This window comes from Copadichromis virginalis, linkage group LG3 (genome assembly GCF_057382275.1).
Source record: "Copadichromis virginalis isolate Kocher_CV1m ecotype Utaka linkage group LG3, C_Virginalis_male_GT1.1, whole genome shotgun sequence".
In the NCBI taxonomy this organism is placed as follows: domain Eukaryota; kingdom Metazoa; phylum Chordata; class Actinopteri; order Cichliformes; family Cichlidae; genus Copadichromis; species Copadichromis virginalis.
This window is the reverse complement of record NC_140620.1, coordinates 61,582,844-61,594,855: the sequence shown is the minus strand read 5'-3', so window position 1 is coordinate 61,594,855 and position 12,012 is coordinate 61,582,844. Positions and strand designations below refer to the sequence as shown.

Genomic DNA, 12,012 nt, shown 5'->3' with positions numbered 1-12,012 from the left:
TTAAAAATACGCACACGTTTTGCAAACAACAAAGTTATATGGTACTATTTACCAAAAAATGCAGCCAAGGCTCAGACGTTTTTCATATAATCATTTCAAACTATTTACAGAACAATCAGGTGTCAAACAATAGTTTGTGTCACTCTAACACATATGAGAACAGCACAGGGATAAACCTGCAGGTCTGACAGCAGGTGTGTCACTCAGCGTTTACACTGCAATCTGCCTTTGTTGGCTTTAAGGCAGCAACTGTGACGATCACTAGTAGAACTGACACACAAAACAAAACAACAGCTACACACTAAATACACAAGACAACAAACTAACTTGAGACCAAACACGGTAAACGTCACAAATCTCTCACGTATCAAAACTCTCTCTCTCTCTCTTTCGCTCACTCGCTCTCTCTTGCCGGTCACTCCTAAAACTTCCCCCTTTTGCTAAACAACCAAATGTCATGTTTCCATATCATTTTTGATTGGTCGACATGGTACATTTTCCCACCTATAGGGCTTTGGAGCGTGATGTCACGGGAGATGGGCCATGCCCCCTTCCGCCATGACAGTAGGCCAGCCAAAGGATACCATTTCAGCTATGGATCGTACGTGTTGTGTTGTCGGTTGCAACGTTAGATCACACGATCGTGAAGGCAAGAAGCTGGATAACGGGCTCTCTTTTCATCGTTTTCCATCCTGGAGGCAACGTGAGGGATCCCATGTATCCGATATTACTAAACAAAGACGTCAGGCTTGGATTGCAGCGGTGAGACGAGGGGATATCGAGTTCTCTGCAATCCCCAGCTTTTTGTTGGTTTGCTCACGGCATTTTCTTTCCGGTGAGTTCTAAATTAATTCATATCACTCTTGAAAGGCTTTTAGTGTTATTTTCAACGTGCTGAGGTCATAGATAATGAGATAAAACATGCTAATGTGTGATGCTGCAGAACCACATCATGTCGACTGAGTAGCTTATGATTTGGCATTATTGCAGGCAAACCAGCATATGAAATGGATGTAACAAATCCAGACTGGGCACCAACACTGCACATGGGGCATGACGACATACCTGTATCAGACTCGGACCGGCACTCAAGGCGTACGCAACGGAAGCGAAAAAGAGCACCCATCGGAGGTAAACAACCCCCCCCCTCTAAAAACATACTAAATTGCTATCACTGTACACTAATCCGCACATAACTTCCAGATGAATCACACACCTGTCATTGGAATATTGGTGTACATTTACCTTATGTCTAATTTTATCTTACAGGCTTTCGTTATGCAGCTGCAGAGTCTGAAGGTGTGCCCCGTGCAGAAGTGATTGATGAAGATCTGACAGAAGACCAACAGCAAAATCACAATGTCATGGAGGCAGTGGACAGCAGTTGTGTTGGACAAGTGGAGGTTGAGGTACCAGCTGCAAATGTGGATATACTGAAGAAATGTAAACCTTTTAAAATGATGACAGATTACAAACTCTCAGCTGTGTCTGTAATCAAACCTCTGTAACTTTGCTTCACTTCAGCAGCATCAGCTCATGTTCACATGTTGATTCATGGTTTGCTTCAGTTTTTGATGGACTGCAGAATATTTTGAAGGTTATCTGCTATAAAAAGCCAGAACAGGAAAATCTGCTTCATGTGTTTCTGTTTGATCCTCAGTGACTTTGACACAAAGGCCTCTGCTGTGATGATCACACCTCTGATCAAGTCTCACAGTGTCAGCTTTGTTTTTATACATATGGATATGTGCTGATAAATGATCAGAGTTATAATATTTCCCACTGTCTGCTGTGTGCCGTGACCTTTGACCTGCTAAAGACAGTCAGCTGTGGATTATTCATTGTTGTGTCTGATACTTAGAACTGTGAGGAAGAACACTACACAGTTAATCAGGGTCCCCTCTCTCTGAATCAGGGAAGGTGGGCAGGCCGCGTGTGGGCCGCGGGCCATACGTTGAGTCTCACTGTTTGAAATGTGAACATTGTTCTGCTGCAGTCAATGGACTAAACCAGAGAAGAAGAAAACAGACTTTACCATGAAGATCCTCAGTGTGGATCAGTATAATATCAGCCTGATGTCTGCAGTTTAGTGTCAGCACAACTTTCACATCATATTCATCTCAGCACAACTAAAACATGCTGACTGACCTCAGAGTTTCAAGTCCACATCCTGGACTCTCCAGGAAACCACACAGATGCTTCACTCCTGAATCCTGCAGCTTGTTGTTGGAGCTCAGGTCCAGCTGTCTCAGATGGGAGGGGTTGGACTTCAGTGCTGCTGCCAGATAATCACAGCTGATCTCTGACAAACCACAGTCCATCAATCTGTATAAAGAATGAAAGATGTAAGTTTATTAGACAAAGTGTGAGCTTGAAATCATTCAGTGTTTCATCATCTGTTCAGAGCTGAAGAAGGTTCAGAATGTAGAAGTTTAGAAAATGGAAACTCCAAACAGCTGACAGAGTTCATACGCCTTTGTCAGGGTCAAATTCAAGCAAGACCATGTGAAAATTAAAACACATCATCCTAGGTGAACTTAAACACCTTTGTTCCCCTTTTGTTAAGACATAGAAAAGTACACCACACAAAAATACTGCAAAAGGAAACGGTCGCCTTATATACATAGTGTATAAACTCAAAATGCACATTTCACTTCAAATTAAGATTAAGGCTTTGAACAGATCACATAGTTCAGTTCAACATATAAGACTTTAAGAATGCACAAGCATCTACTTAAAATCTATTTAATTTATCATCCATGATATTATTTTGTACAATTCCAATGTATTTTGTTCATCTCCCTTAAATAAACAGGCAGTCTTAAAGTATGAAATATTCATATACAAACACATATAAATGTGTGTACTGTCTCAGTGGCTGATAGTACCCCACAGGCCTCAGTGTGAGCTTGAAGACATTTATAATGTTTAAGTAGTTTAATGTGCAGGTGCTGACGATAAACACATTTTGAATGAAAGCCGGGGAACTTTGGTAGCACAGAAACAAGTGGCTATTCTTTGTGACTATATGGATCACTCACAATACCATTATTTCACACAAAGGCACCAAATTAATACTCAAAAAAGCTGCAGCAATACACACAAATATAAACAGTACTTGGTGACAACTTTGCTTTTAGCCTTTAACCCTTCTTGACTACTTTTGATGTGGCCTCTATATTTTACCTTTAAAAACAGTTCATCTTGCCAATCTGTTATTTTCTCATTTTGACCAACTGTATCAGCACAATTTATCTAAATTCAGACAAAATTTAAAATACACGTAGAAAGTGATATTTTGACTGTAAAAACCACACACATGTTTAACGAATCATCTTCATAACTTGAAATGCAAATAGAGATTGTACATTTTTAAAAATACGCACACGTTTTGCAAACAACAAAGTTATATGGTACTATTTACCAAAAAATGCAGCCAAGGCTCAGACGTTTTTCATATAATCATTTCAAACTATTTACAGAACAATCAGGTGTCAAACAATAGTTTGTGTCACTCTAACACATATGAGAACAGCACAGGGATAAACCTGCAGGTCTGACAGCAGGTGTGTCACTCAGCGTTTACACTGCAATCTGCCTTTGTTGGCTTTAAGGCAGCAACTGTGACGATCACTAGTAGAACTGACACACAAAACAAAACAACAGCTACACACTAAATACACAAGACAACAAACTAACTTGAGACCAAACACGGTAAACGTCACAAATCTCTCACGTATCAAAACTCTCTCTCTCTTTCGCTCACTCGCTCTCTCTTGCCGGTCACTCCTAAAACTTCCCCCTTTTGCTAAACAACCAAATGTCATGTTTCCATATCATTTTTGATTGGTCGACATGGTACATTTTCCCACCTATAGGGCTTTGGAGCGTGATGTCACGGGAGATGGGCCATGCCCCCTTCCGCCATGACAGTAGGCCAGCCAAAGGATACCATTTCAGCTATGGATCGTACGTGTTGTGTTGTCGGTTGCAACGTTAGATCACACGATCGTGAAGGCAAGAAGCTGGATAACGGGCTCTCTTTTCATCGTTTTCCGTCCTGGAGGCAACGTGAGGGATCCCATGTATCCGATATTACTAAACAAAGATGTCAGGCTTGGATTGCAGCGGTGAGACGAGCGGATATCGAGTTCTCTGCAATCCCCAGCTTTTTGTTGGTTTGCTCACGGCATTTTCTTTCCGGTGAGTTCTAAATTAATTCATATCACTCTTGAAAGGCTTTTAGTGTTATTTTCAACGTGCTGCGGTCATAGATAATGAGATAAAACATGCTAATGTGTGATGCTGCAGAACCACATCATGTCGACTGAGTAGCTTATGATTTGGCATTATTGCAGGCAAACCAGCATATGAAATGGATGTAACAAATCCAGACTGGGCACCAACACTGCACATGGGGCATGATGACATACCTGTATCAGACTCGGACCGGCACTCAAGGCGTACGCAACGGAAGCGAAAAAGAGCACCCATCGGAGGTAAACAACCCCCCCCCCCTCTAAAAACATACTAAATTGCTATCACTGTACACTAATCCGCACATAACTTCCAGATGAATCACACACCTGTCATTGGAATATTGGTGTACATTTACCTTATGTCTAATTTTATCTTACAGGCTTTCGTTATGCAGCTGCAGAGTCTGAAGGTGTGCCCCGTGCAGAAGTGATTGATGAAGATCTGACAGAAGACCAACAGCAAAATCACAATGTCATGGAGGCAGTGGACAGCAGTTGTGTTGGACAAGTGGAGGTTGAGGTACCAGCTGCAAATGTGGATATACTGAAGAAATGTAAACCTTTTAAAATGATGACAGATTACAAACTCTCAGCTGTGTCTGTAATCAAACCTCTGTAACTTTGCTTCACTTCAGCAGCATCAGCTCATGTTCACATGTTGATTCATGGTTTGCTTCAGTTTTTGATGGACTGCAGAATATTTTGAAGGTTATCTGCTATAAAAAGCCAGAACAGGAAAATCTGCTTCATGTGTTTCTGTTTGATCCTCAGTGACTTTGACACAAAGGCCTCTGCTGTGATGATCACACCTCTGATCAAGTCTCACAGTGTCAGCTTTGTTTTTATACATATGGATATGTGCTGATAAATGATCAGAGTTATAATATTTCCCACTGTCTGCTGTGTGCCGTGACCTTTGACCTGCTAAAGACAGTCAGCTGTGGATTATTCATTGTTGTGTCTGATACTTAGAACTGTGAGGAAGAACACTACACAGTTAATCAGGGTCCCCTCTCTCTGAATCAGGAAAGGTGGGCAGGCCGCGTGTGGGCCGCGGGCCATACGTTGAGTCTCACTGTTTGAAATGTGAACATTGTTCTGCTGCAGTCAATGGACTAAACCAGAGAAGAAGAAAACAGACTTTACCATGAAGATCCTCAGTGTGGATCAGTATAATATCAGCCTGATGTCTGCAGTTTAGTGTCAGCACAACTTTCACATCATATTCATCTCAGCACAACTAAAACATGCTGACTGACCCCAGAGTTTCAAGTCCACATCCTGGACTCTCCAGGAAACCACACAGATGCTTCACTCCTGAATCCTGCAGCTTGTTGTTGGAGCTCAGGTCCAGCTGTCTCAGATGGGAGGGGTTGGACTTCAGTGCTGCTGCCAGATAATCACAGCTGATCTCTGACAAACCACAGTCCCACAATCTGTATAAAGAATGAAAGATGTAAGTTTATTAGACAAAGTGTGAGCTTGAAATCATTCAGTGTTTCATCATCTGTTCAGAGCTGAAGAAGGTTCAGAATGTAGAAGTTTAGAAAATGGAAACTCCAAACAGCTGACAGAGTTCATACGCCTTTGTCAGGGTCAAATTCAAGCAAGACCATGTGAAAATTAAAACACATCATCCTAGGTGAACTTAAACACCTTTGTTCCCCTTTTGTTAAGACATAGAAAAGTACACCACACAAAAATACTGCAAAAGGAAACGGTCGCCTTATATACATAGTGTATAAACTCAAAATGCACATTTCACTTCAAATTAAGATTAAGGCTTTGAACAGATCACATAGTTCAGTTCAACATATAAGACTTTAAGAATGCACAAGCATCTACTTAAAATCTATTTAATTTATCATCCATGATATTATTTTGTACAATTCCAATGTATTTTGTTCATCTCCCTTAAATAAACAGGCAGTCTTAAAGTATGAAATATTCATATACAAACACATATAAATGTGTGTACTGTCTCAGTGGCTGATAGTACCCCACAGGCCTCAGTGTGAGCTTGAAGACATTTATAATGTTTAAGTAGTTTAATGTGCAGGTGCTGACGATAAACACATTTTGAATGAAAGCCGGGGAACTTTGGTAGCACAGAAACAAGTGGCTATTCTTTGTGACTATATGGATCACTCACAATACCATTATTTCACACAAAGGCACCAAATTAATACTCAAAAAAGCTGCAGCAATACACACAAATATAAACAGTACTTGGTGACAACTTTGCTTTTAGCCTTTAACCCTTCTTGACTACTTTTGATGTGGCCTCTATATTTTACCTTTAAAAACAGTTCATCTTGCCAATCTGTTATTTTCTCATTTTGACCAACTGTATCAGCACAATTTATCTAAATTCAGACAAAATTTAAAATACAAGTAGAAAGTGATATTTTGACTGTAAAAACCACACACATATTTAACGAATCATCTTCATAACTTGAAATGCAAATAGAGATTGTACACTTTTAAAAATACGCACACGTTTTGCAAACAACAAAGTTATATGGTACTATTTACCAAAAAATGCAGCCAAGGCTCAGACGTTTTTCATATAATCATTTCAAACTATTTACAGAACAATCAGGTGTCAAACAATAGTTTGTGTCACTCTAACACATATGAGAACAGCACAGGGATAAACCTGCAGGTCTGACAGCAGGGCCCTGTTTCAGGAAGCCGGTTTAGTGGAAAAACTGAGTAAGTATACCCTGAGTTAACGAAAACTCTGGGTTTTCGGTTTCACAAAGCGAGTTCAGCTGCAGCCTGAGTGAGTCACTATGACGACACACGCCGTGAAGCTAACCTGCCCCCTAGCAGGTTTACTACAACTAACCCTGACTGTCTCCGCCCCTTTGTCGGAAACCTGACAGTAGGAAGTCTCAGACATGGCGTGTCCCTTCCTTGAAGAGCCGGTAGATATCGAAGCCCAAATTCTCCGCAGAGCTCTCCGCCGGGAGAGAGTGATTCGAGCGCGTCTGGACATCTTATCATTACCTGATGATTTCCTGTGCGAACGTTACCGTTTCTCAGCACAATCAATAAGTTATTTGGATAACATCCTCAGGCCATATATTACGCATGTGACACATCGCGGACATGCGCTCAGTCCATTACATATTCTTTGTACCGCACTCCGTTTCTTTGCAAACGGGAGCTTCCTGTACAATATCGGTGACGCTGAGCACGTTTCCAAGGCTACCGTCTGTCGGGCAGTCAGGAATGTCACAGTAGCACTGAAACGTCTCCTGCACTCGTTTGTGGTGTTCCCCGGTCACAGACCCACAAGATTCATCAAAGAGGGATTCCACAAAATTGCAGGTATCAGGAGGACCTAAACGTAATGTATGATGTGGTGATACTTGAACTACTACTTAAATGGTACATAAATTTACAGGGTTCCCAGGCGTGATTGGCTGTATAGATGGCACCCACATCCCAATCATTGCACCCTCAGCAAATGAAGGAGACTTTGTGAACAGGAAGTCTTTCCACAGCATCAATGTACAGGTACATAATTCCCTGTAGCATTTCACACCAACAAGTGATGGCATCATGGTAACGGATGCTAATATGTGTACTCTGCACTGTGTAGATCATATGTGATGCTGCCAACATCATCACAAATGTGGAAGCCAAGTGGCCAGGCTCTGTCCATGACTCACGGATCTTCCGAGAATGTACACTGAGCAACAGATTTGGACATGGTGGGTCGAAGTAACTGTGAAATATACAGAGACCAATTGCCACAGGGACGTTTGCACTGACATGTATTCTTCTGTCCTAGGAGAGTTCACTGGCCACCTGCTCGGTGATAGGGGGTACCCATGTCTACCCTATTTGCTCACCCCTTACCCTGACCCTGAACCGGGCCCACAGCAGCGTTATAATCTGGCCCATTGCAGGACACGGGCCAGAGTTGAGATGACCATCGGAATGCTCAAGGCCCGGTTCCAGTGCCTTCGTGGACTCAGAGTCACCCCAGAAAGGGCATGTGACATCATTGTGGCATGTGTGATCCTACACAACATTGCCACGATTAGAGGTGAACAGTGTCCAGCTGAACCAGACGACAGCAGTGATCCACATGATGGACATCCTGACCCACCCACGAACGTACAGGATGGGCGAGCAGTCAGAGACACCATATGCCACAACCATTTCCTGTGACCCGGCAACCCAACATGTCACGAGACAAATACACAGATACTGTGGTCAACTTGTTTTATTGCTCACCCTGTATGTCCTGTGCACAATGAATAAATGCGAATATTAGTATGTTGTACGAACACTGACATGATTCGTCCATCTATGATCACTCCACCCACCCTTAACTGTTGTTCCAGCAGTACAATCTCCAGCTTCGACTTCTGGATCTGCAGCTGGAGGTGCACCATTTCCATATCACACTTCCTTATCCTCCTGGCCAGATATGTTCTATACAGCTGCTTCACAGGGAGCTATTGCAACAAAGGACATAGCATTGGCATCCATAGTACATGCCTACTTAGGTTGGTTGTGAATGTGTGCTGGACAACCCACTGCGGAAAGCTTCGTTGTAGGAGTGGCTGGACCCTCTTCCTCCTCATTTGCAGCATCACTCTGCCGGGGACATAGTAGGTCCATGGTGTCATCATAGTGCCACATTGTAGTCAGTTGTTATATTTTCCACTGTACACTGTATACCTCATAGTGTGGCACTGATGCGGCCTCCTCTGTAGCAGCTGTCACTGTGTCGTCATCATGTGCCTGTGGTGGAGACATTTAACAACATTGCTGTTCCACTGTTGACACATGTAGTCTGTGGAGTATTACGAGTACTCACAACTGCATGTCGGTCTGGCTCAACAGGGGGCTGCACCAGATGCAGTACACCATCACCGTCAACTGGGGGAATATGGGGTTCATACAGGTCACTCATGACTTATGTGGGCGCAAATGGCAATTACCAGACATACCAATCACCATACACCTCATTGTCAGTATGCTCTCGGAGACAACCGACACTGAGGGAAGGCAAAATCAGTAGGTGTCAGGGTGGAAACGCTTTTATGAGCTCTATGTTGCATTGAGGTATATGTTCATATGTTACACTCATTGGGGAGGGTACGGAATGTACTACTCGCTCTGTCTCTGGGAACAGGGAGCTCACCCTGTGGGGGGTTAACACACACACACGTATGCAAAATTAACGGACACCGCTATGCACATAATAAAGACGTACCACTGCAGCTCGGTGTGTGTGAGTCTCTCCCTGGGCCCTCACCCGTGCAGCACGTTAACAGTTTCCAAGTGTCTCAGTGTTGTCTATTCACCTAACTGTTTGATGACTGTCATTCTCTGTCAGTAGGACAGTAACTGCACTGCGACATAGTTCATTTTGGTCATGGTGACTGTGCAGAATGGATGTGTGCACGCCATGTATTGTTTTGGATTTACCCCTTATGTAGGCACTTGTGTCTTGCGGGGTTATTGACTCAGAGGATGTCCCCGCAGAGATGCCTTCAGCCACAGGGCGCCCACTGTTTTGGCTGAGGGCCAACTGCTCAGCCTCTGTGAGTGGTGGTGGTGGAGGACCCCCACCTGTTTTCCGGGCCTCCGCTTTTTTTCTGTTGGCTGTGACAGCACACATTTGAGCATACAGAGTAAGCAAGTATGTACTTGTAATGTGCTCAGATAGTTTCAATAAGTGCTCACAGAGGGGAAATTACTGTGGCCTCTAACTGCAATTGATCTACATAGGACACACAGACCAAGCACTATGGCTCATGATACAATTACACCTCACCTGTTTGGACTATGTTCTTGTATTTCATTTTTACTTGCTGCCAGGAACGTTTGGGGCCTGTTGGGTTGCACCTGCGCTCACATCACATCACAAAATGAAATGTATACAATAACAAATAAAATAACATATGATAAAATAACGTGTTAAATGGGTGGAAATCCCTCGATCAATGTTTATATTAACACTCACGCATTGACTCTGTCGGCTATGTTTTGCCATGCATGCTCCCTTTCCTTTGCAGCTGCGGCTGTGTTGCTTTTTTTCTGCATGATGTGCATGCTGTCGGCATATGCTGCCATCAGAATTTCCGCCTCGAGCGCTGTGAAATACGTCGCCCGCGCCTTCTTTCCCTCCGTCTCCATGGTGACTCGCTTAATCTGTGCTCCGCTTATCAGGGCTTTATGTATCCTCGTCCGCGCGCTTCACTTGGGGTTAAAGCAACTCCGCCTTGATTGAACTAATTGTTATCAGCCTTTCTGGAACGGAATATTCCGAGTTGGACAGTTCGGGGTTACTCAACCGTGAGTGTCGTTTTTCACTCTGAGTTTTCCAAACCGGCTTCCTGAAACAGGGCCCAGGTGTGTCACTCAGCGTTTACACTGCAATCTGCCTTTGTTGGCTTTAAGGCAGCAACTGTGACGATCACTAGTAGAACTGACACACAAAACAAAACAACAGCTACACACTAAATACACAAGACAACAAACTAACTTGAGACCAAACACGGTAAACGTCACAAATCTCTCACGTATCAAAACTCTCTCTCTCTTTCGCTCACTCGCTCTCTCTTGCCGGTCACTCCTAAAACTTCCCCCTTTTGCTAAACAACCAAATGTCATGTTTCCATATCATTTTTGATTGGTCGACAAGGTACATTTTCCCACCTATAGGGCTTTGGAGCGTGATGTCACGGGAGATGGGCCATGCCCCCTTCCGCCATGACAGTAGGCCAGCCAAAGGATACCATTTCAGCTATGGATCGTACGTGTTGTGTTGTCGGTTGCAACGTTAGATCACACGATCGTGAAGGCAAGAAGCTGGATAACGGGCTCTCTTTTCATCGTTTTCCGTCCTGGAGGCAACGTGAGGGATCCCATGTATCCGATATTACTAAACAAAGACGTCAGGCTTGGATTGCAGCGGTGAGACGAGCGGATATCGAGTTCTCTGCAATCCCCAGCTTTTTGTTGGTTTGCTCACGGCATTTTCTTTCCGGTGAGTTCTAAATTAATTCATATCACTCTTGAAAGGCTTTTAGTGTGATTTTCAACGTGCTGAGGTCATAGATAATGAGATAAAACATGCTAATGTGTGATGCTGCAGAACCACATCATGTCGACTGAGTAGCTTATGATTTGGCATTATTGCAGGCAAACCAGCATATGAAATGGATGTAACAAATCCAGACTGGGCACCAACACTGCACATGGGGCATGACGACATACCTGTATCAGACTCGGACCGGCACTCAAGGCGTACGCAACGGAAGCGAAAAAGAGCACCCATCGGAGGTAAACAACCCCCCCCCCCCTCTAAAAACATACTAAATTGCTATCACTGTACACTAATCCGCACATAACTTCCAGATGAATCACACACCTGTCATTGGAATATTGGTGTACATTTACCTTATGTCTAATTTTATCTTACAGGCTTTCGTTATGCAGCTGCAGAGTCTGAAGGTGTGCCCCGTGCAGAAGTGATTGATGAAGATCTGACAGAAGACCAACAGCAAAATCACAATGTCATGGAGGCAGTGGACAGCAGTTGTGTTGGACAAGTGGAGGTTGAGGTACCAGCTGCAAATGTGGATATACTGAAGAAATGTAAACCTTTTAAAATGATGACAGATTACAAACTCTCAGCTGTGTCTGTAATCAAACCTCTGTAACTTTGCTTCACTTCAGCAGCATCAGCTCATGTTCACATGTTGATTCATGGTTTGCTTCA

At 43.3% G+C, this 12,012-nt stretch overlaps 1 protein-coding gene and 1 long non-coding RNA gene across 2 annotated transcripts in view; both read right to left on the bottom strand.

Annotated features, from left to right (window-relative positions):
* The window catches only part of LOC146716477 (uncharacterized), a 93,812-nt gene extending 88,117 nt beyond the window's left edge, over positions 1–5,695 (bottom strand). Inside the window, exon 1 of the long non-coding RNA XR_014919211.1 lies at positions 5,519–5,695. This is a non-coding gene — a long non-coding RNA (uncharacterized LOC146716477). The remainder of the gene's footprint in view (positions 1–5,518) is intronic.
* Positions 5,696–8,506: 2,811 nt separating this feature from the next.
* On the bottom strand, positions 8,507–10,111 carry LOC146716476 (uncharacterized). The gene is made up of 6 exons (XM_085452490.1): positions 10,063–10,111; positions 9,714–9,890; positions 9,100–9,161; positions 8,961–9,023; positions 8,817–8,876; positions 8,507–8,734 (listed from the first exon to the last, which is right to left on the bottom strand). Exons 1-6 carry the CDS (start codon positions 10,088–10,090, stop codon positions 8,507–8,509), a joined length of 618 nt encoding a protein of 205 aa, XP_085308616.1. The 5' UTR covers positions 10,091–10,111.
* Between the last annotated feature and the right edge of the window lie 1,901 nt (positions 10,112–12,012).

What these genes read in the sequence shown, in the direction of transcription:
- LOC146716476 (XM_085452490.1), bottom strand. Translation starts at nt 10,090, where the DNA reads ATGAAATACAAGAACATAGTCCAAACAG. An exon ending in CACAAGTGCCTACATAAGGG is followed by an intron (nt 9,162 to 9,713) that starts GTAAATCCAAAA and finishes ATATTCCCCCAG; the next exon opens with TTGACGGTGATGGTGTACTG. An exon ending in AGCCAGACCGACATGCAGTT is followed by an intron (nt 9,024 to 9,099) that starts GTGAGTACTCGT and finishes TCTCCACCACAG; the next exon opens with GCACATGATGACGACACAGT.